The 21,127-nt window shown below is 38.4% G+C and overlaps 1 protein-coding gene across 1 annotated transcript in view; it reads left to right on the forward strand.

Moving 5' to 3' along the window:
* The window catches only part of chata (choline O-acetyltransferase a), a 33,644-nt gene extending 15,579 nt beyond the window's left edge, over positions 1 to 18,065 (forward strand). The window contains exons 10-15 of the mRNA XM_020526132.2: positions 721 to 849; positions 1,249 to 1,371; positions 4,911 to 5,052; positions 11,310 to 11,372; positions 15,839 to 15,976; positions 16,568 to 18,065. Of these exons, the coding sequence (XP_020381721.2) occupies positions 721 to 849; positions 1,249 to 1,371; positions 4,911 to 5,052; positions 11,310 to 11,372; positions 15,839 to 15,976; positions 16,568 to 16,840 (868 nt within the window). The 3' untranslated portion in view covers positions 16,841 to 18,065. The remainder of the gene's footprint in view (positions 1 to 720; positions 850 to 1,248; positions 1,372 to 4,910; positions 5,053 to 11,309; positions 11,373 to 15,838; positions 15,977 to 16,567) is intronic.
* Positions 18,066 to 21,127: the final 3,062 nt, after the last annotated feature.

Consider the following 21,127-nt stretch of genomic DNA (forward strand, 5'->3'; position numbering starts at 1 on the left):
TGTCAGAGGGATAGGTGAATAATAAGGATAGTGGAATTCTCAGATGGAGTTAAGGTGCTCCAAGAGGGCATTTGTGTTTTTAATTCAGTTTACTGTAACAATGGGAGGATGCAATGTAAAAGGTGTACCAGTGATTCTCGATTATGTTCCTTTTTGACAAGAGGTGTCTCATTACAGAAAATTCCCTTAGCACTCTTGACTGATTAAACTCAGAGGAGTGGGGTCCCAAACATGGATCAGCTAAAAAGACAGCTTTAGCATCTCAATTTCACAAAAAAAACCTAACAGCAAATTTGAGCTAAAAACAACAATATGATATTAGCCTGACACACATTAACATGAAGTTAGTTTGTCTGTTATCTTAATGCAGAAATGAATCATTAAATGGGTTGGCATCTTGGAAAATCATGGAAAAGCCACCATTGAGCTTTACATACAGAATATATTCACAACAGATAGAAAATGAATATATCATAAAAAATAAGCCCAGTGTACAAGTCACACACTATTTGGAACTCTGCACATGCAGGGGTCACATTTGTATATGGCTCTGCTATTAGAAGTCCATGAACTATAAAAATTGATGTGTGGTTAGACTTCACTTGGCACTGTATTCAGTGCAGATTCATTGGCATGTCTACGTAAAGCCATTTCTAGTTCTATATTTCAGACCCAGGTGCTGAGTAATACACATATATGCAATGTGTCTTTCTTTTACAGTAAAGAGACTTCAAAAAAGTTAGTACGAGCTGACTCTGTCTGTGAGCTGCCAGCTCCAAGAAGACTGAGGTGGAAATGTGACTCTGAAATAAAACGATATTTAACTTCAGCAGCTGATAAGCTCCAAAGGTACAGGCCAAATGCTAAGAAATATCTCATAAGAGTTTATTTGTATAAATGTTATGAAAACAATTACAGTGATCATCTATAAATTGATTTCAGCTTTCAGTGCAGTTCTGGCTCCAGTGTTGTGTTAGTTACACCTTGGAATAATAATCCCAAAATGCTGGACTAGTAATCTGAAGAAATGAGTTTAAATCCTAACATGGGATATGGGGCACATAAATTCAATTAATTAAATAAAAATATGTAATAAAAAGCTAATATCAGATATGGTGACCAAAAAATACTGGATTGTTGTAAAACTCCATCTGTTTCACTAGTATTCTTGGCTAAACTTGAGGTGTAAATAGAGCAGATTATGATATTACATGCATCTTATAATTTTAGTAATATGTTTTTTTCCAGGTTGATAGACAACATTGATCTAAATGTGTACTGGTTTAAGGCTTTTGGCAAAGACTTTATTAAAAAACAAAAGATGAGTCCTGATGCTTTTATTCAGGTTGGATTGCAACTGTCTTTTTACAGGTAAGTCTCTGAAGCTGCCTTGAAGTTCACAAACTTTCAATGTGCTCCAATCTAGCCTTAAAGTATATGGGATAGCATAGAATTGACATAGGCTGTTTTACCAATGAAATTTCCTCTTTCTGTGGACTAGTCAAAACATAATCTCCTGTCATGGTTCTTTCTAGTTGAATCATTTGATTTCTTCAAATAAGGAACTTCAAATAATGTCCCCCCTGTCTCTTAAAAGCTGAAACAAGCAAAACTAAAAAGCATCAACATTATAAATCTGTAGCATCAAAAGCTTTACTTTTCCCTGAACAGTTTCCTTCCTTGAGTTGCAACTTCAAGTTCCAGCCAATATAACAACCAAAGTCAGGAATAAAAACAAAGTTGCTGGAAAAGCTCAGCAGGTCTGGCAGCATCTGTTAAGGAAAAAACAGAGTTAACGTTTCGGGTCCGGTGCCCCTTCCTCAGAACTCAGAGCTTATAACAACCAAAGTGATGTACATATCATTCAACTGTCTCCATTGTTGCTTAACCTGGTAACAATCATTACTAGGTTGAGGAAACCATTCTAAACAGGTTAGGAAATAATTCTGTCGGGAACTCTCTTCCAATCCGGTTGAGATTTGTTACTTTTACTTGCGTGGTCTTGTATTTTGTGTCAAACATTCAGGTTAAGCAACTTGTTTGCATTTGCATGCAATGTCAAAGTATTTTAAGAACCTCTTTCATCATCCTTCTTGATTTTTAAAAATCACATTAAATCACATTTTGCATTTATAGAAAAAAATCAGGCCTTGCCGAATCCATGCTCCTCCAAACTTCCTTCCACCTTTCTTCATCTAACAATAATAACATATGTTTTGATTACTATCTCCCTCATTTAATATAACTTCCCTTTGAGTGCATCTATGCTAGTCACCTCAATTACTCCTTGTTTTAGATTCTAATTCAAATTCAGATTCAGAGTAAAGTTTCTCCTGCATTCCAATTTGAATTTATTAATGACTGTCTTTTGTTTATGGCTTCTAATTTTGATCTCCCCTGAAAGTGAAAATATCCTGTTTACAATTCAAATGTCCTTCTGATGCTGCAGTGAGAGGGTCTGTAACAGTTTCAGATTGACTGGATAGCTTCAGTGAATGAGCAATGATAGCCCACAAGTTGCATTTTTTTTTACACTACACGAGTGGATATCCCCATGTTATGTCCTACTTCTGCCTCAGCCGACTCCAAAGCTACTCAGAGGGCATGGTTTAAGCAGTATCAAACGTTGTTTCCCAAACTTCGAATAAGGTCATAAAACCTTCCTTTTAGCTTGCAGTAATCCAATTTTCAAGCAAGCCCAAGTGTTCAGACAGTGTGCCCATGTTCTGCGTTGAAGGTGAGATTTCCCTAGTGAAAAGAGAAAACAAAAATCTACTCATAAGACCTTAGCAAGATCTTCTCCAGGGCCAAGTCACATTGCTGCAAAATGATGTTCTTTTGTTATGTTTATAAGAAAGTTTTCATAATGCATCAGGTATTACAATTCCTGTTACATTTTGCATCTATTTCAATTTAAATCTACGTTATTTAGTTTAAATTCCTCCTGCCATTCCTAATCCAAAGCACTCCATTGATCTTGATCTTTCACAATGTTATCAATTTTACATGCTTGACATATAGCCAAAAGCTTGCCTCTTTATCTGAGATTGCAAGCATCTTCTTGAATAATTTCTAGTTAATGTGAAAAGCAGGAGACTAGCGAAAGATGCCTCAAAGAACTTAACTAGTTATTCCCCTCCAGCCAGATATTTTTAAATTTATCATCACCTGCTGCTTTCTAATGCTAAAACTATTTGCAATCCAATTAACTAATATACCAATAATGTCATGATGTTTCCAAATGAAATTAAAGCTTCTACGCCATCAAACGTTATATCACATAACCAAATGTTTTCTGAAAGCATAATTACATCATGCCCTCTGGATTGCCCTTACCTGTTGAATTTGGTTACTTCTTCAAAGAAATTCCACATATTTGTGAGGCAGGACTGGTTGAGTTTACATCGATGCTGAAATTCCTAGTTTAGAAATTTAAGTCTTTGTTCCAACTTGGAGCATCCATAAAATTGGCAGATATTTCACTTAGACCACCTCAAAAAAACATGAAATCTGATCTAAGACCATAAAACACAGGTACAGAAGTAGTCCATTCCGCCCATTGAATCTGCTGTACCATTAAACAAGATCACAGCTGATCTAGTAACCTTAAACTCTACTTTCCCGCCTTTTCCATATAACCCTTGATTCCTTTACTAATCAAAAATATGTCTGTCTTAACCCTCGATATACTTAATAATACAGCCTCTATCCCCAGCTGTGGTAAAGATTTCTACAGATTCACTACCCTTCAAGACCAAAAAATCCTCAACATCTCTGTCCCAACTTCCTTCATTCACTGTCAATGTGGTAGACAACCGTATATGTTACTGCATTGCAGGAGGTATATAATCATCAATGTTGATGTTGAAGATTATCCACGATTACCTTGAAAGATGGAGCAGACTCAGTGAGAGTGGGCTGTATGGTCTGGTTCTACTCCTTTTTCTTATATTGTTGTGCCTGGAGTCTGAGACCAGTCAACCATATTTGTGTGAAGAAACAGAAGGCAGTTCTAGCAACACAGATTATTGTCCTCACCAATATTGTTTTAGAATTCTGAGCAAGAACTTGTAACTTGTTATACTAGAGAAACCAAAATGTTTCATTTTTCTAAACTCATTTTTGTGGGATGTGGGTATTGCTGGTAGGTCAGCATTTATTGCCCATCTCTAGTTTGCCTTGAGTAGGTGTTGGTGAGCGTACACCAAATACAACTTCTGTGGAGTAAGTAGATAAGGAATGATCTAAACGAGATTATTAAAATTGCTAAACCTCAATTAAAAAAAACTTTGATTTGAACTGAGCTAACAGAATAATTCACATGTAACTCAATTCACTGCATTTGTCAGACTCTTTCCTACCTCCTCAATGTTGAACACAAATCGGTTGCATCTCTCACCCAATTCTTCTCTCTTCTCCTTAAGGATTATTGGATGCAAGCCATCTGATTCCCTGGGCACATTTAATTAACTTGAGGTTCTTCATTATGCATGCATTAGTTATGTCTAAATAGGTTATATATTCCAAGTTAAAATTACTGCATCTGGAATTTCATACATATTGAGGTTTGTTGTGAAAAATGTTACTGTGTTTCTGATATTTACTCATCCTCCATGTTATGTTTATCATATTTAATCCTTAATTGATACTTCTGCTAGCCTACCTGATATAAAATGTCTTATAATCTTTTCCTTCTGCTATCCAGGGCCTGGTTTTCTATTATCCCCTTTTTTGGTATTAGTTTTATATTTATCCTTAGCTGTGTTTTTCATGTTACTAATGATGTATTTGTTTCCTTACGCTTCAAATAGTTTGGCTCATCTCTCATTTGTTTTCGGTCTTTACATATTTCCCTCGCTCTTAGGGATTTTCCACATCATTAAAAATTACTGTTGTTGTTTCTAATCTAGATGCCATGGGAGACTTGTCCCTACTTATGAAAGTGCTTCAACACGTCGCTTTCAGGAAGGAAGAGTTGATAATATTCGATCAGCAACTAAAGCAGCATTCGATTTTGTAAAAGCAATGATAGATGGGGGACCATCTATCTCGGTGTGTTCTTCTTCTTTCTCCATCCCTCAGTTTGATTTAATATACTCTCAGTTTTACACTGTTTTCTTTTTGCCTGCCTTGACTTCTCCTTCTATCCCCATTCAACACCACCAAGTTAGGACTGCACAGGATTCAATTGTCATAGCTTCCAAAACTGAATTGGAAAAATGATAGAAGAAAATTTGCCGGGTAGTGGCAAAATGGCACAGGAATGGGACTCATTGAATAGCCCTTCCAAATGCTAGCATTGGTACAAAAGATTGAATGGTCTTCTTCAGTGTTGCATGTTTCCAAACGAAAACTTGCCACATTTCATCTGAAATTCCTCTTGCTTTATTTTAGCAGTGATGTTTCAAATGGAATAGGACATCAGTTAGATGTTGACAGTGCTCACATATTACTAAGACCCATCCAGGTTCATTTAGAAATCCTCCTCTTTCTTAGAACATAGAACATAGAACATTACAGCGCAGTACAGGCCCTTCGGCCCTCGATGTTGCGCAGACCTGTGAAACCAATCTGAAGCCCATCTAACCTATACTATTCCATTACCATCCATATGTTTATCCAATGATCATTTAAATGCCCTTAAAGTTGGCGAGTCTACTACTGTTGCAGGCAGGGCATTCCACGCCCTTACTACTCTTTGAGTAAAGAACCTACCTCTGACATCTGTCCTATATTTATCACCTCTCAATTTAAAGCTATGTCCCCTCGTGCTAGCCATCACCATCTGAGGAAAAAGGCTTTTGCTGTCCACCCTATCTAATCCCCTGATCATCTTGTATGTCTCTATTAAGTCATCTCTTAACCTTCTTCTCTCTAACGAAAACAGCCTCAAGACCCTCAGCCTTTCCTTGTAAGAACTTCCCTCCATACCAGGCAACATCCTGGTAAATCTCCTCTGCACCCTTTCCAATGCTTCCACATCCTTCCAATAATGCGGCGACCAGAACTGTACGCAATACTCCAAGTGCGGCCGCACCAGAGTTATGTACAGCTGCAATATGACCTCATGGCTCCGAAACTCAATTCCTCTACCAATAAAACCTAACACACCGTACGCCTTCTTAACAACCCTATCAACCTGGGTGGCAACTTTCAGGGATCGATGCACATGGACACCAAGATCTCTCTGCTCATCCACACTACCAAGAATCTTACCATTAGCCCAGTACTCTGTATTCCTGTTACTCCTTCCAAAGTGAATCACCTCACACTTTTCCGCATTAAACTCCATTTGCCACCTCTCAGCCCAGCTCTGCAGCTTATCCATGTCCCTCTGTAACCTGCAACATCCTTCCGCACTATCCACAACTCCACCAACTTTAGTGTCATCTGCAAATTTACTAATGCATCCTTCTACACCCTCATCCAGGTCATTTATAAAAATGACAAACAGCAGTGGCCCCAAAACAGATCCTTGAGGTACACCACTAGTAACTGAACTCCAGGATGAACATTTCCCATCAACCACCACCCTCTGTCTTCTTACAGCTAGCCAATTTCTGATCCAAACCGCTAAATCACCCTCAATCCCATGCCTCCGTATTTTCTGCAATAGCCTACCGTGGGGAAGCTTATCAAAAGCTTTACTGAAATCCATATACACCACATCAACCGCTTTACCCTCATCCACCTGTTTGGTTACCTTCTCAAAGAACTCAATAAGGTTTGTGAGGCACGACCTACCCTTCACAAAACCGTGTTGACTATCCCTAATCAAATTATTCCTTTCTAGATGATTATAAATCCTATCTCTTATAATCCTTTCCAACACTTTACCCACAACTGAAGTAAGGCTCACTGGTCTATAATTACCAGGGTTGTCTCTACTCCCCTTCTTGAACAAGGGGACAACATTTGCTATCCTCCAGTCTTCTGGCACTATTCCTGTAGACAATGATGACATAAAGATCAAAGCCAAAGGCTCTGCAATCTCCTCCCTAGCTTCCCAGAGTATCCTAGGATAAATCCCATCTGGCCCAGGGGACTTATCTATTTTCACACTTTCCAGAATTGCTAACACCTCCTCCTTATGAACCTCAATCCCGTCTAGTCTGATAGCTTGTATCTCAGTATTCTCCTCGACAACATAGTATTCACACAGGAAAAAGACAGACGAAAAATATTCATTTAGGGCCTCTCCTATCTCTTCGGACTCCACGCACAACTTCCCACTACTGTCCTTGACTGGCCCTAATCTTACTCTAGACATTCTTTTATTCCTGACATACCTATAGAAAGCTTTAGGGTTTTCCTTGATCCTACCTGCTAAAGACTTCTCATGTCCCCTCCTGGCTCTTCTTAGCTCTCTCTTTAGGTCCTTCCTGGCTAACTTGTAACTCTCAAGCACCCTAACTGAGCCTTCACGCCTCATCTTTACATAAGCCTCCTTCTTCCTCTTGACAAGAGATTTAACTTCTTTAGTAAACCACAGTTCCCTCGCTCAACCACTTCCTCCCTGCCTGACAGGTACATACTTATCAAAGACACGCAGTAGCTGTTCCTTGAACAAGCTCCACATTTCAATTGTGCCCAGCCCCTGCAGTTTCCTTCTCCATCCTATGCACCCTAAATCTTGCCTAATCGCCTCATAATTGCCTTTCCCCCAGCTATAACTCTTGCCCTGTGGTATATACCTATCCCTTTCCATCGCTAAAGTAAACATAACCGAATTGTGGTCACTATCACCAAAGTGCTCACCTACCTCCAAATCTAACACCTGGCCTGGTTCATTACCCAGTACCAAATCCAATGTGTCCTCACCTCTTGTTGGCCTATCTACATACTGTGTCAGGAAACCCTCCTGCACACATTGGACAAAAACTGACCCATCTAAAGTACTCGAACTATAGTGTTTCCAGTCAATATTTGGAAAGTTAAAGTCCCCCATAACAACTACCCTGTTACTTTCGCTCCTATCCAGAATCATCTTTGCAATCCTTTCCTCTCCATCTCTGGAACTTTTCGGAGGCCTATGGAAAACTCCCAACAGGGTGACCTCTCCTTTCCTGTTTCTAACCTCAGCCCATACTACCTCAGTAGACGAGTCCTCATCAAACGGCCTTTCTGCCACCGTAATACTGTCCTTGACTAACAATGCCACACCTTCCCCTCTTTTACCACCTGATCTTACTGAAACATCTAAACCCCGGAAGCTGCAACAAGCATTCCTGTCCCTGCTATATTCATGTCTCCGAAATGGCCACAACATCGAAGTCCCAGGTACCAACCCATGCTGCAAGTTCACCCACCTTATTCTGGATGGTCCTGGTGTTGAAGTAGACACACTTCAAACCACCTTCCTGCCTGCCGGTACACTCCCGCGACCTTGAAACCTTATTCACGACCTCACTACTCTCAACCTCCAGTGCACTGGAGCTACAATTCAGGTTCCCATCCCCCTGCTGAATTAGTTTAAACCCTCCTGAAGAGCATTAGCAAATTTCCCCCCCAGGATATTGGCACCCCTCTGGTTCAGGTGTAGACCATCCCACTTGTAGAGGTCCCACCTACCCCAGAATGAGCCCCAATTATCCAGGTATCTGAATCCCTCCCTCCTGCACCATCCCTGTAGCAACATGTTCAACTGCTCTCTCTCCCTAATCCTTGCCTTGCTAGCACGTGGCACAGGTAACAAACCAGAGATAACAGTTCTGTTTGTTCTAGCTCTAAGCTTCCACCCTAGCTCCTTGAATTTCTGCCTTACATCCCCATCCCTTTTCCTGCCTATGTCGTTGGTGCCTATGTGGACCACGACTTGGGGCTGCTCCCCCTCCCCCTTAAGGATCCCGAAAATACGAGCCGAAACATCACGGACCCTGGCACCTGGGAGGCAACACACCAACTGCGAATCTCTCTCGTTCCCACAGAATCTCCTATCTGTCCCCCTAACTATGGAGTCCCCAATGAGTAATGCTCTCCTTCTCTCTCCCCTTCCCTTCCGAGCAACAGGGACAGACTCTGTGCCAGAGACCTGTACCCCATGGCTTACCCCTGGTAAGTCGTCACCCCCAACAGTATCCAAAACGGTATACTTGTTTTTGAAGGGAACGGCCACAGGGGATCCCTACACTGTCTGCCTGTTCCCTTTCTGTCTCCTGACTGTAACCCATCTACCTTGTACCTGAGGTGTGACTACCTCCCTGTAACTCCTCTCAATTACACCCTCAGCCTCCCAAATGATCCGAAGTTCATCCAGCTCCAGCTCCAGTTCCCTAACGCGGTTTCCGAGGAGCTGGAGTTGGGTGCACTTCCCGCAAATGAAGTCAGTGGGGACACTAGTGGTGACCCCACATTCTACAGGAGGAGCATGCAACTGCCCTAACATCCATTCCCACTGTTCTGAATTCCGAAAAAAAAAACTAGTAACCTTACCAAATCAGCGCTCAGAACCTTTTTTTTTGGTCAGAGGAGGAGGATGGGTGGGAGACATTACCAAAGTAGTGTTTCGGGTAAAGCAACAGCCCAAATATATTACCTCACTTACTCAGCCGTCCCGTGTCTGCTCCTGCTCAGCGTGCGCTCCGCCTATTCACGAGGTAAGTTTTTAAAGGATTAACTTACCTTCCTGGAAGCCCCCTGGTCCTCGCTCTCACTGCTCCCGCCACTGCTGCAAAAATGTAGGCCGCTGATCCCACGAGGTAAGCTTTTAAACGATTAACTTACCTTCCCGGCAGCCCCCTGGTCCTCGCTCTCACTGACCCTTCTACATGAAATGAATATTTCTTCTATACTTTGGTGCTAGTTGTAATTTAATCCTCTTGGATTCTTTTGTCCTTTGTATTGGCAGCGTAGTAGTTTAAAGCACTGCTTGTGTAAGTCTAAAACAATGTGCTGGATAATCTAAGATGGTGCATGCCTGTCAGACACACCTCTTATAATTCTTTCTTTCAGCTATCTAGGACTTGGTTTTCTACTATGCCCTGTCTTTTCTGATTTTAGTTTTATATTTATCCTTAGCTGTCTTTTTCACATTTCTGATGAAGTATTTGTTACCTTAAGGGGTATAAATGAATATGTGGTGGATCTGAATGTAAGTGAGAGATGCATTGAATGAGCACATGCAAATGTAAAGCTGAATGATTAACGGGATGCATCCACGTGTGTATACTGATAAATGAATAATTTGTATGCATGCACCTCTAACAGTAATAAATGTCCCAAGGTATTTTGCTGGAGCAGTACAATGCAAGATTTGACAGCAAGCCACTTAAGGGTAATTTTGAGCAAATTACCCAAAGTTTGCATAAAGAGATAAATTTTAAGGAACATCTTAAAGTTGGAGAGGTTTAAGAATGGAATCCAGAATTTGGAACCTAGGCAAGGAGAGCCGACAGTGAGAAAGTAACTAAAATTGGGGTGCTGTCTATGGCCTTTCAGCCAGAGTGGACTGAGAGGCTGGAAACCCCTCAGGCTATGTGTCTGATGTTGAATGTACATTGTGAACTGCAACAGTATTGTAACTGTATTCTGGCACCTCAGAGTGAAACACAGTGCATGGAAAAAAACTTATTGCAGCTTCTGTAACTTTCGATTTGAAGTATTTTGTCCTCAGGGAGTGTGCTTTACACACATGATTTAGGATTATTGCTATCCTATCAAGGCACACAGGAGTGGCAGCTTCATGGCTCAGTATGAGTTTGGGGGCAAGTTGAATTTTATTGCACTTTCCGTAATTTTCAAGCCCAAATATTTTGTTATGTACCACAAATTTTATGAAGAAAATACGTGTTTGAAAAGTCAGGAGATCAGTGCAGCATGCGGATTTAAAAAAAAATTAATTCATTCATGACATGTGGGCGTCACTGGCAAGGCCAACATTTAATGCCCATCCCTAATTGCCTAGAAGCCAGATGAGAGTCAACCACATTGCTGTGGGCTTGGAGTCTCAGATATGCCAGACTGGGTAAGGACAGCAGTTTCCTTCCCTGAAGGACATTAGTGAACCAAATGCGTTTTTCCAACAATGGCTTCATAGTCATCATTAGGATCTAAATTCCAGATTTTTATTGAATTCAAAATTCACCATCTGCCATGGCCAGATTTGAACCCAGGATGGCAGTTTTAAAGTGGAGGCCTTGCTTAACTGGAGCCAACTGCGTCAACAACCATAGGGGTGATAGGTGGAGGGATTTGATGTAAGAGTGCAAGCATACAAGTGAATGGGTGTGTGTGCGTCTAAATGACCAGTTATTAGACACGCCTGTACAATATGAATTACCTAATGTGTGATACTTGACTTCTAATATTAGGACTCAAAGAAGATGGAGCTTCTCTGGGAAGCAATCAATGCACAGACCAATTACACTATCTTGGTAAGTGAAAATAATTTCCATTTCAAATGCTGTGCTAGCAAAGTAAACGTTTTATTGATTCCAACATTTACGGGCTAATTAATTAATTACTTACATTAAAAGTGAAGCAGTAAGTGGTGCCCTTGGTAACAGAATGCACTTACAGCATCTGCTATTTTCATTAAGTTATTCAATAAATCTTCCAGTTTCATACTGTTCTGCAACAGAAAAGTAAAGATTGTGTAATTTATTATCTCAAGACAAGGAAAAAAGATCCATATTTTAAAATTGCAGCTTCATGACTCAGTATAAATGTACTCACTGCACTGTGATGTTCCAATCTAATAAGACTCACCAGGATCATTCTCTGTGATGTAATCTATCATAAAGTAGATTTAATTTAGGGACAGAAAATGTGGTTTCTTTTAATCAACTATGATTTAAGTCACTGTGACATTCACTTTTTTAAACTGAATAACAGTACAACTAAGATGACCAGTTTTAATGTAATTATAAAATAGATAACTGAATGTTTTGAAAAAATGCACTGATCTGTTCCCCTTCAAATCACTGAAATTGAAAATTAAAGGGGGTACACATTCACAAAATAGTGTTTGCAAACTAAAGGTTTGTCAAATCACATGGGGTGATGAAATCTATCATTCATATATGACTTTGATTTGATTTATTATTGTCACATGTACCAAAATACAGTGAAAAATGTTGTATTGCATGCTGTACAAGCAGATTGTACCATACAAAATGCATCAGGTAGCAGAACAGAGTGCAGAATACAGTGTTACAGCAACAGAGAAGGTGCAAAGAGAGAGATCAACATTAACATTTGAGAGATCCGTTCAAAAGTCTGATAGCAGCAGCGAAGAAGCTGTTCATGAATCTGTTCATACGTGTATTCAAACATTTATATCTTTTGCCTGATAGAAGAGGTATAACTGGGATGGGAGACATCTTTGATTCTATAAGTTGCTTTCCTGAGGCTGCAGGAAGTATAGACAGAGTTAATCGACAGAAAGCTGGCTTTTGTGACGTACTAGGCTGTGTTCACGACTCTGTAGTTTCTTGCGGTCTTGGGAACAGCAGTTGCCATAGCACACCAGATAGGATGCTTTTTACGGTGCATCTATAAAAATTGGTAAGAGTCTTTGTAGACACGTTGAATTGCCTTAGCCTCCTGAGGAAGTACAGGCATTGTTTTGCTTTCTTAACCGTTGCATTGACAGAACCGTGATGGAAGTAAAGCGATGGTAAACAAGAGACAGATGAAGCAAATGTATTAAAAAACTCAGAAAACAGCATAATGTTAAAAAAAAACAGAATTAAAGGGATTGTATCTCAATACACACAGCAGTTGCAGCCAGACAGATGTTTTGAAGGCACAAATCAAAGTAAATGGGTATGATTAAGTTGCCATTATAGTGATATTGCAACAGGGTGACCGAGATTAGGATCTGACTATCCAAAGGTATTCATCATTTAGGAAGGATAAATAAAAAGGTAAAGGAGGTGGGATAACTCTTAATAAATAATGAGATAAATAAATTCATGTCAGAAGATCTTAGATCAAAAGGTCAAGATGTAAACTCAGTTTGAGTGGAGCTTCGGAACAGCGAGGAGCAGCACACATTAATGGGAACTATTACAGATGACCAAACAGTAGTAGTAATGTTGAGCATGATACAAATCAGGAATTTGAAAATGCATACCCCATGAGTAATACAGTATAAATGGGCAATTTCAAGTTACATACAGAATGAATAAAGGTAATGATCATTAATGTTGTGGAAGATAAATTCCTGGGATGTTTTCTGTAGCAGTTCATTGAAGAACCAAGCAGGAATTGGGATCTTTAGATTTACTATTATGTAATGAAAAATAGTTAATTAATAATTTTGTTGTAAAGGAGCATTTAGGAAATAGCAATCATAATTTTATAGATGTTAACATTAAGTTTGAATGTGATATAGTTTACATTCCGAAGCCAGTCTTAAATCTGAACAAGGGAACCTATGAAGCTGCCTGGAGAAAGTTGATTATGGTAGATTAGGAAATACACTAAATGATTTGCTGGTAGACAGGCAATGGCTAATATTTAAAGATGCAATGTATGATAACAGATATGCATTCCTTCCAACGGACAAACACTCAATGGGAAAGGTGAATGAAAATGACCAATAAGAGATATTAAATTAGAAATTGCTGGAGAAACTCAGCAGGTCTGCCAGCATCTGTGCATAGAAAGCAGAGTTAACATTTCAAGTCTAGTGATCCTTCTTCAGAATGGGAAGGAGCGTTACTAGACTCAAAACATTAAATTTGCTTTGTCTCCATAGGTGTTGCTAGACCTGCTGAGTTTCTTCAATGACTTCTGTTTATTTCACAGTGCTGCTGCCTACCTGTACCATTTAGCACAGACACAAAGCCAGGAAGCTTGTCATGGACGTTAGCAGTCCTCAGACACCTCAAGGACTCTGTAGAATAGTGGATGCATTGTTGATTATCTTTTAAAATTCTGTAGATACTGGAAAGGTTTCTGTAGTCTGAAAACTGGCAAATGTAACTCCATTATATAAAAAGGGAGGGAGAGGGAAAGTGGAGAACTAGAGGCCTGTAAGTTTGACATCAGCGGTAGGGAAAATGTTGGAATCTATTCTGAAGGATGTGATAACATGACACTTAGAAAATAATGGTAGAATTAGGCAAAGATTTACTTAGTTATTTGTACATGGATTTTTGAAGGGGAATCATGTTTGACAAATTATTGGAGTTTTTTGAGGATGTTACTCCTAGCATAAGAAAAGGAAAACCAATGGAAGTGCTGTACTTTTACTTTCAGAAGATCTTTTGAAAGGGTCCCACACGGGTTAGTAAACAAAATTAGAACACGTGATTGCTGGAAACATACTAGTCTGGATTAATAATTGGTTAACAGACAGAGAGCTGGGAATAGAAATAAATGGATCATTCTCAGGATGACAGGCTATTTCTAGTGGGGCACCACAGGCATCAATGCTAAGGCTGCAGCAGTTCAAAATGTATATAAATGATACAAGAACTAAAAGTAATATTTCCAAATTTACTAGTGACACAAAGCTGGGTGAGAATGTAAGTTTTAAAGAAGATGCAAGGAAGCTTCAAGTGGACTAGACAGGTTAAGTGATTGGACAAGACATGGCAGATGGAATATTATGTGAATACATGGGAAGTTACTTACTGCTTTCTCCTGAATGGTGTCAAGCTTCTTGAGTGTTTTTGGAGCTGCACTCACCCAGGGAAATGGGGAGTATTCCACCACACCCCTGAATTGTGTCTGTAGATGGTAAACAGACTTTGGGGAGTCAGGTGTGAGTTACTAATTGCAGAACTCCCAACCTGTTGTAGCCACAGTATTTACATGGCTGGTCCAGTTCAGCTTCTGGTCAACAGTAACCCCCAAAATGTTGATAATGGGGGATTCAGTGATGGCGATGCCAATGAATGTCAAGGAGTGATAGTTGGATTCTCTATTGAAACCAATGTACCTTCACACTTCAGCCCTTTGAGGTTACTGCAGTTCAGTAGAATAACCCGTTTTCTTGTCATAAAATACTAGGTTTTACGCTATTCAGCTGCAATGTCTATGCTGCGTCCAACATTTGACTTTTGGCAGCAATAATCTTTAGTACAGTCCACATTGTAAAACACTGTGGAGCCATTTCATTTTCAAATTATTTAATAATATTTGAGAACACAGTAAATTCCTTCAAGTATTTTATAAAAGACATTTCAGAAAGTAGTAAAATGCAGTCTGTGTTATGAATTGGTAGGAGTGCATTGGGAGTGAGTTGGTGGGGGGTCAGATGTTCCCGCACAGATGGGATGGGAGAAGAATACACTTTTCACACTGCCAATCTCATTTGTTTCTTGGCAGCTGGTCAAAATTTGCCACTGGCATTTACTAAAATCTTGCTCCCCTGAAGAGAAGGTGATGTATTTTGCTCATTGCAGAACTTGTTTTGTAATATTGTGGTAACCCACCATTTCAGTAATGAGAGATCATGGCACTAAATGAGAAAATGCAAATATACTCTGATGGGTAACATTCTGTAATCCTTCATTACTAGAAAACCCTAGGAATTTGGGTGTGCCCACTTTCCACCCAGTTCCACAATCAAGGTGAAATAATATAGCTTATTATTGTTGTAGGTATTAAATAAGGCTGGTTTCCTGCCTCATGGATCCCAAGACATGCTGGCCTCTCATTTACACAATGTATATTGCATGAGGTGTGGCTGAAGGATACACTTTGTTTGTGTGCATTGAAAGTAATGGTTATTGTATTTTTGAACAGAAGTATGGTGCACATTTCTGGCCCACCATTTTGTTTACGTAGCAGCTGTGTCACTCCTAAGAAATGAGTGCCACAAGGCTACAGTTTATATCAGATAATATTAATTTAGTTTATTTTCCCATTTTGGGCTATGTTCTAGGCTATTACTGGGATGGCAATTGACAATCATTTACTTGGACTGCGGGAGATGGCAAAGGAACTGCAAATGGATTTACCTAAACTATTCACTGATGAAACATACTTGATAAGTAACCATTTTACCCTCTCCACCAGCCAGGTCAGTGTCTACTCACTATTATACCAAGATTCATTAATTTATATTTTCATTTAGCCAATTCAAATAAACAATTGCAGATGAGATATCCATAGCCTATGCCAAGGAGTGACAGACCTCAAATCTCCTCACAGTGTTTCCACTCAGGATTGTGTTGAGTAGAAGTTGATAAAGTCCCCAGAAGTAGAGAGCTTGGTACACCCTGGTGGTCTCCCATCAAAGCTTTGACCAGCCTATATCTGCCTAGATTCTGAAATTAGTCAAGATCTGAGGGTTTTAGACAAGTATGGGCAAAGGTTGCATTACAAAGTGTATTATTGACTATTTAAAACTATGAAAAATATTAGCAGCAATATCTTAGAAAGTAAATCTATGACACGTTGGATATTTGCTATAGCAGCATTTTTCAGATAATGTCACAGTTATATACGTACAGTTGTGTAGGTACAGACAAAAGACTGTCATTTAAAAAGAGAATGTGAAACACTTAAGACATACCCATATCTCAGCAAAGTGGAACAGGTAAATTTAAAGTGGCTATATACCCAATCAAGTTCATAGCTCAAGATCATTAAGTATTCCATTACTCCACAGGTACCAACTACAACGGAGGCCTTTCTGTTTTATGGGCCTGTGGTTCCAGATGGCTATGGTGCTTCCTATAATCCACACTTGGACCATATCATCTTCTGCATTTCTTGTTTCATTGATTGTAAGGAGACCTCTTCTACCATGTTTGCAAAAGCTGTGGAAAAGAGTTTTAAAGAGATGAAGGAGCTGTGTGTTAAGTGCAACACCAAAGCCAAGCAAAGCTTCATGGGAAATCTAACACAGAATGTTCAAAATGGAAGGAAGTTATGCCATTAAAGCCCTCATGCTCTAGTTGGACTGTGAAATACATAAATGGCCATTTCTCTATGCAAAAGAATAGCATACTGTTATCGGTCTTTATCTATTTAGAAGCTGTATGCAATCTGATGAAACATCAACTTGCTACTGTTCGTGCATTATGTCTGAAGAAATTACAAGCTTGTAAAGTTGTAGAATTAGCTCTACTATAATGTTTTTACCATGAAAAATAGAAAAAATACTATATATATATTATATATATATGCTGCACATCACTCCAGGATAGATTGGTCTGCCAAATACATTTTGATGATAATCAGTAATGCAATTTAATCCAAAACATACAACTCATTTCTGTATCATTTATGCAACACAAGAAGATAATGTATTTTGTTTATTGAAGAACGTGTTTTGTGATATTGTGGTAACATAATTATAAAAAGTAGAGAATTAACTAACTTTGTTAACCATACCATTTGAATCAAGTTGAACAGAAAAGTTTCTTTTTGGTCATTTATTTTTATGTAAATTACAAAGCTGTTGTGCTAAAAAATATGTGGTGTAGTTGGAGAATACGAGTCTATAACTGTTTCACATGTGATTCTTACTAGAAGTATTCTTGTACCATTTATCATAGCAATAGGATGTAAAATATAGCCCTGGAAAGAGCTCTGGTGCAGTCATAATCCTGGCTGTATTTTGGAATTTTCTTACAGGGTGAAGACGTGTGGTGTGCTTTGTTTGTTCTATAAATAATTATGGTGATTGTCTCTGTAAATGCCTATCAGATTAAGCTATTTTTATTTAATAGTCAGGATTGTTGCACTCCTGCTCTTATTTATATAAATTCTGATTATGCAACAAAGGAAACATATTTTAGAAAATTGATTATAGAAAAGTCAAATATATATGTATAATCAGTACAGTCTAAAAGTATATTGCACATATTACATCTTTTGAAGATGCATGTGCAGAGGAGATTCTCATACTTCATACTGGAAACTAACAAAAGTTCTCTGTATTTTTCACTATATTGTACTTTCAAAATGTGTATTTCTTGTTTGAAATGTAAATCAGTGTGCGTGTGTGTGTGTGAGTGGAGTGTTTATTAACTTAATGTCCAATGCCAAATTTTGTCCTGTAACGCTGCCTGTAGAGGCAGAGTGCTTAAGAGTTGGTGCTATTGAACAAGTGAAGGGGAAATAACATGGACAATTGTGCAATAAAATGCTTCTTGTGAAAACAGTGAATGATCATTATAAGTCCACAAATACCGACCAGTGATTTACCAGGATGTTGCTGGGAGATGGAGGGTTTGCGTTATAAGGAGAGGATGGATAGGCTGGGACTTTTTCACTGGAGCTTAGGAGGTTGACGGGTGACTTTATAGAGATTTATAAAATAATGAGAGGTATAGATAAGGTGAATGGCAGGTGTCTTTTCCCTAGCATGGGGAATTTGAAGACTGCTGGCATATTTTTAATCTGAGAGAAGAAAGATTTAAAAAAGTTATGAGGGGCAAGTTTTTTTACGCAGAGTGGTTCATGTGTGGAATAAACTTTCAGAGAAAATGTGAATGCAGGTACAGTTACAACATCTAAAAGACAACTACATGCCAATTGCAGACAGGTGGGACTAGCTTAGTTTGGGATTATGTTTGGCATGGATTTGTTGACCGAAGGGTCTGTTTCCATGCTCTATGACTCTTCTCTGTGACCTTTGCCTGTGTGCCTCCACCTCAGAAGATGCCAGTTATCAGTTCACTGTATCCTGAGCCAGAAGCAATACCAAGAATATTTCTTCTCAATCAAGTAACCAATACATAAAAATGCTGTTATCATTGGAAATGTACATCACAATCCTGATCTTTGCCATCTAGCTTTGCTCCTGTTTACATATTTTAATATTTCAGAAATGAAACATTCTAGTTGCAAAGATAGACTTGAAAATTTTGACATTTTTCCCTAACTGAAACAGACAAAGATGAGTAGAGGGTATAACAGAGGCTATCATAATGGTTAAACATTTTGATAGGAAAAATAGTGTAAGAGTGTTCAAAGCAGTTGCCTACACAGCCATAAAAATAATGTTATCATTGGAAAGATTCGGGTTAAAATTACTCATTGAAGTTCAATTGTAATAAATGATTACTGACAAAGGAACTGGATGAGTATTTGAAAAAGAAGGCTAGGAAAATACAGGCAAATAGTAGTGGGGAGTTGCATGACTGGAATGATCTCCAATTGTGGTGTCATTTCAACAAATCCATTTATAGTCAAAACAATCAGAAGCTTCACTGCTGTATTTCTGATGAGTTGTCTATTACTTAATTTGATTTTATTTTGTGCAACAGCATAGTTTCAGAACAAATATGAACAAATTTATGTGGCAGGTTGTGAGATTAAATGTCACTCTTGATTGATCAGAATGAAGTGTTATAAAAATTATTTTCCTGTAAATTCCCAACAGCAAGCCTTGTAAGACAGGACTGGAAAAAGCAAAATAGTAGTTCACATTTCTTCATTTGCTACCACGAAAATTCTTTTAACTTTTCACGTCATTGCATTTCTCTAATAACTGGGCATTTGTTTAAATAGGGTACAGATGCCATTGCAAAAGACAAGCTGAAAAACCTGCATAGGGTTTTTAGCAGAAGAAACTCTGAAATAGGTGGGAATCACTGTCAGGAAGGGAATTGCAGTCAGAGAATAGCGACAGTTTATTCTGTTTGGAGCATTGTTAAGGCCAGTTAAAATATCAGGAGTTTAGAGAGGTCAGATTCTAGAGTCACATTCACTGAACTATTCCGAATTAACAAGCCTCATTTTTGCAAATCATACCAGAAAAACGTAGAGAGGAAAATGGATTGTTTTCGATGAATTTATTCTATGACAAAATGTGCTATGTAAACCATCGTACACTAGTATTATGCTCTTCATGCTTCCTATTCAACCCTAGATTTGGAATTTATTCAGTTTCATATCACTGCTTGTGAATTCCAGCATGAACCTCAGCCACCATCGTGCCGCAGTTTCTATTTTATTAGCATAAAATATCTGATAAAAATAATATAGATGATAGAAAGTGAGGCTTTGATTGAACCTTCGTATTCAGATGACACCCATAAACAATTTGAGTTTTGCTTTCACGGCTTGTCACCTAAAACGGTGACAAAATTACAGCCTTATTATTCATTCCCAACCAGCCATAATTCTGTTCCAGTTTCAAGTCTACAGTCCTGATTCTTGCCAGACTATAAACTAATCTGCACAAAAGTGTGCAATAATTCACAATAGGTATTGTACAAACATGAAGAAATAAACAGATGTATAACTTACTACTTGCATATAATCTTAGTACAAAATAAAATTTGGACAAAATTCATATTCTTATATCATTTTTCATTTGTGACTTTGTGGTTTTGAAATGTCCATTTTGTACAGAAAAATATAAATGCACTTCAAACATGTAACTCAAGAGTTTTCTAGCAACACCTCAATATATTCTTTAAAAGGAGAAATGAACCAATTGTCTTAACTTGGTTTTAATTATTCTGGTTACTAATGTTTGTAGAAAAAAAGAATCACTTTTCTGACACCAGACTTATCCCTCTGTAAAGACGATATTTTAGGCAGGCCACAAAGATGACTATGGTGAAATTGTAATGCCACATTCTTTTAATTAATATTTGCAATTCTGATATTGGGATTAAAACACATCATTTAGGGGTGCTAACATATCTGTAAATTGTGTCTATGCTATGAATAATGGAATTAATAAAATGGAAAATGTGTGTAAAAATGGGGAACAAAAGACTTTCATTTCCCCAATGGTAAAATCCTGCACCTTCATCAGCATGAACAATCAGATTTTGTGAAAGACGATGACAGCTACCTCATCGCATTATTATATTCTGATGACCCTCCTTGCCTCTTTCAGCTAGCAGTTTACTTCAAATCAAAGCAGTTAAATACCTACATTGTTCAATAAATTTGATAAATTCTTCTACAGTAAACTGATTGATGAACTGAGTAATTTAAGCATTTTAATATTTCGAGAGGATAAGACAACATTTTATGCTCAGTACAATCTTGCACATGCCCTGTTCAGACCTTATAACTTTATTTTACTTACATAGGCCTTGAAAGACCTTTTTAAACAAATGGGTGGAAATAGTTTATGGTGCATATAGTGCAGAGCACCTACTGACCCTCAAATGACCCTGGATGACAAAATACTTTCAACCAAATATTAACATTGCCACAGGAGCTACGTATTGTGAATACTAAAAATCTAAAATTGAAA

The sequence above is a fragment of the Rhincodon typus genome, chromosome 34 (genome assembly GCF_021869965.1).
Source record: "Rhincodon typus isolate 14 chromosome 34, sRhiTyp1.1, whole genome shotgun sequence".
NCBI lineage: Eukaryota > Metazoa > Chordata > Chondrichthyes > Orectolobiformes > Rhincodontidae > Rhincodon > Rhincodon typus.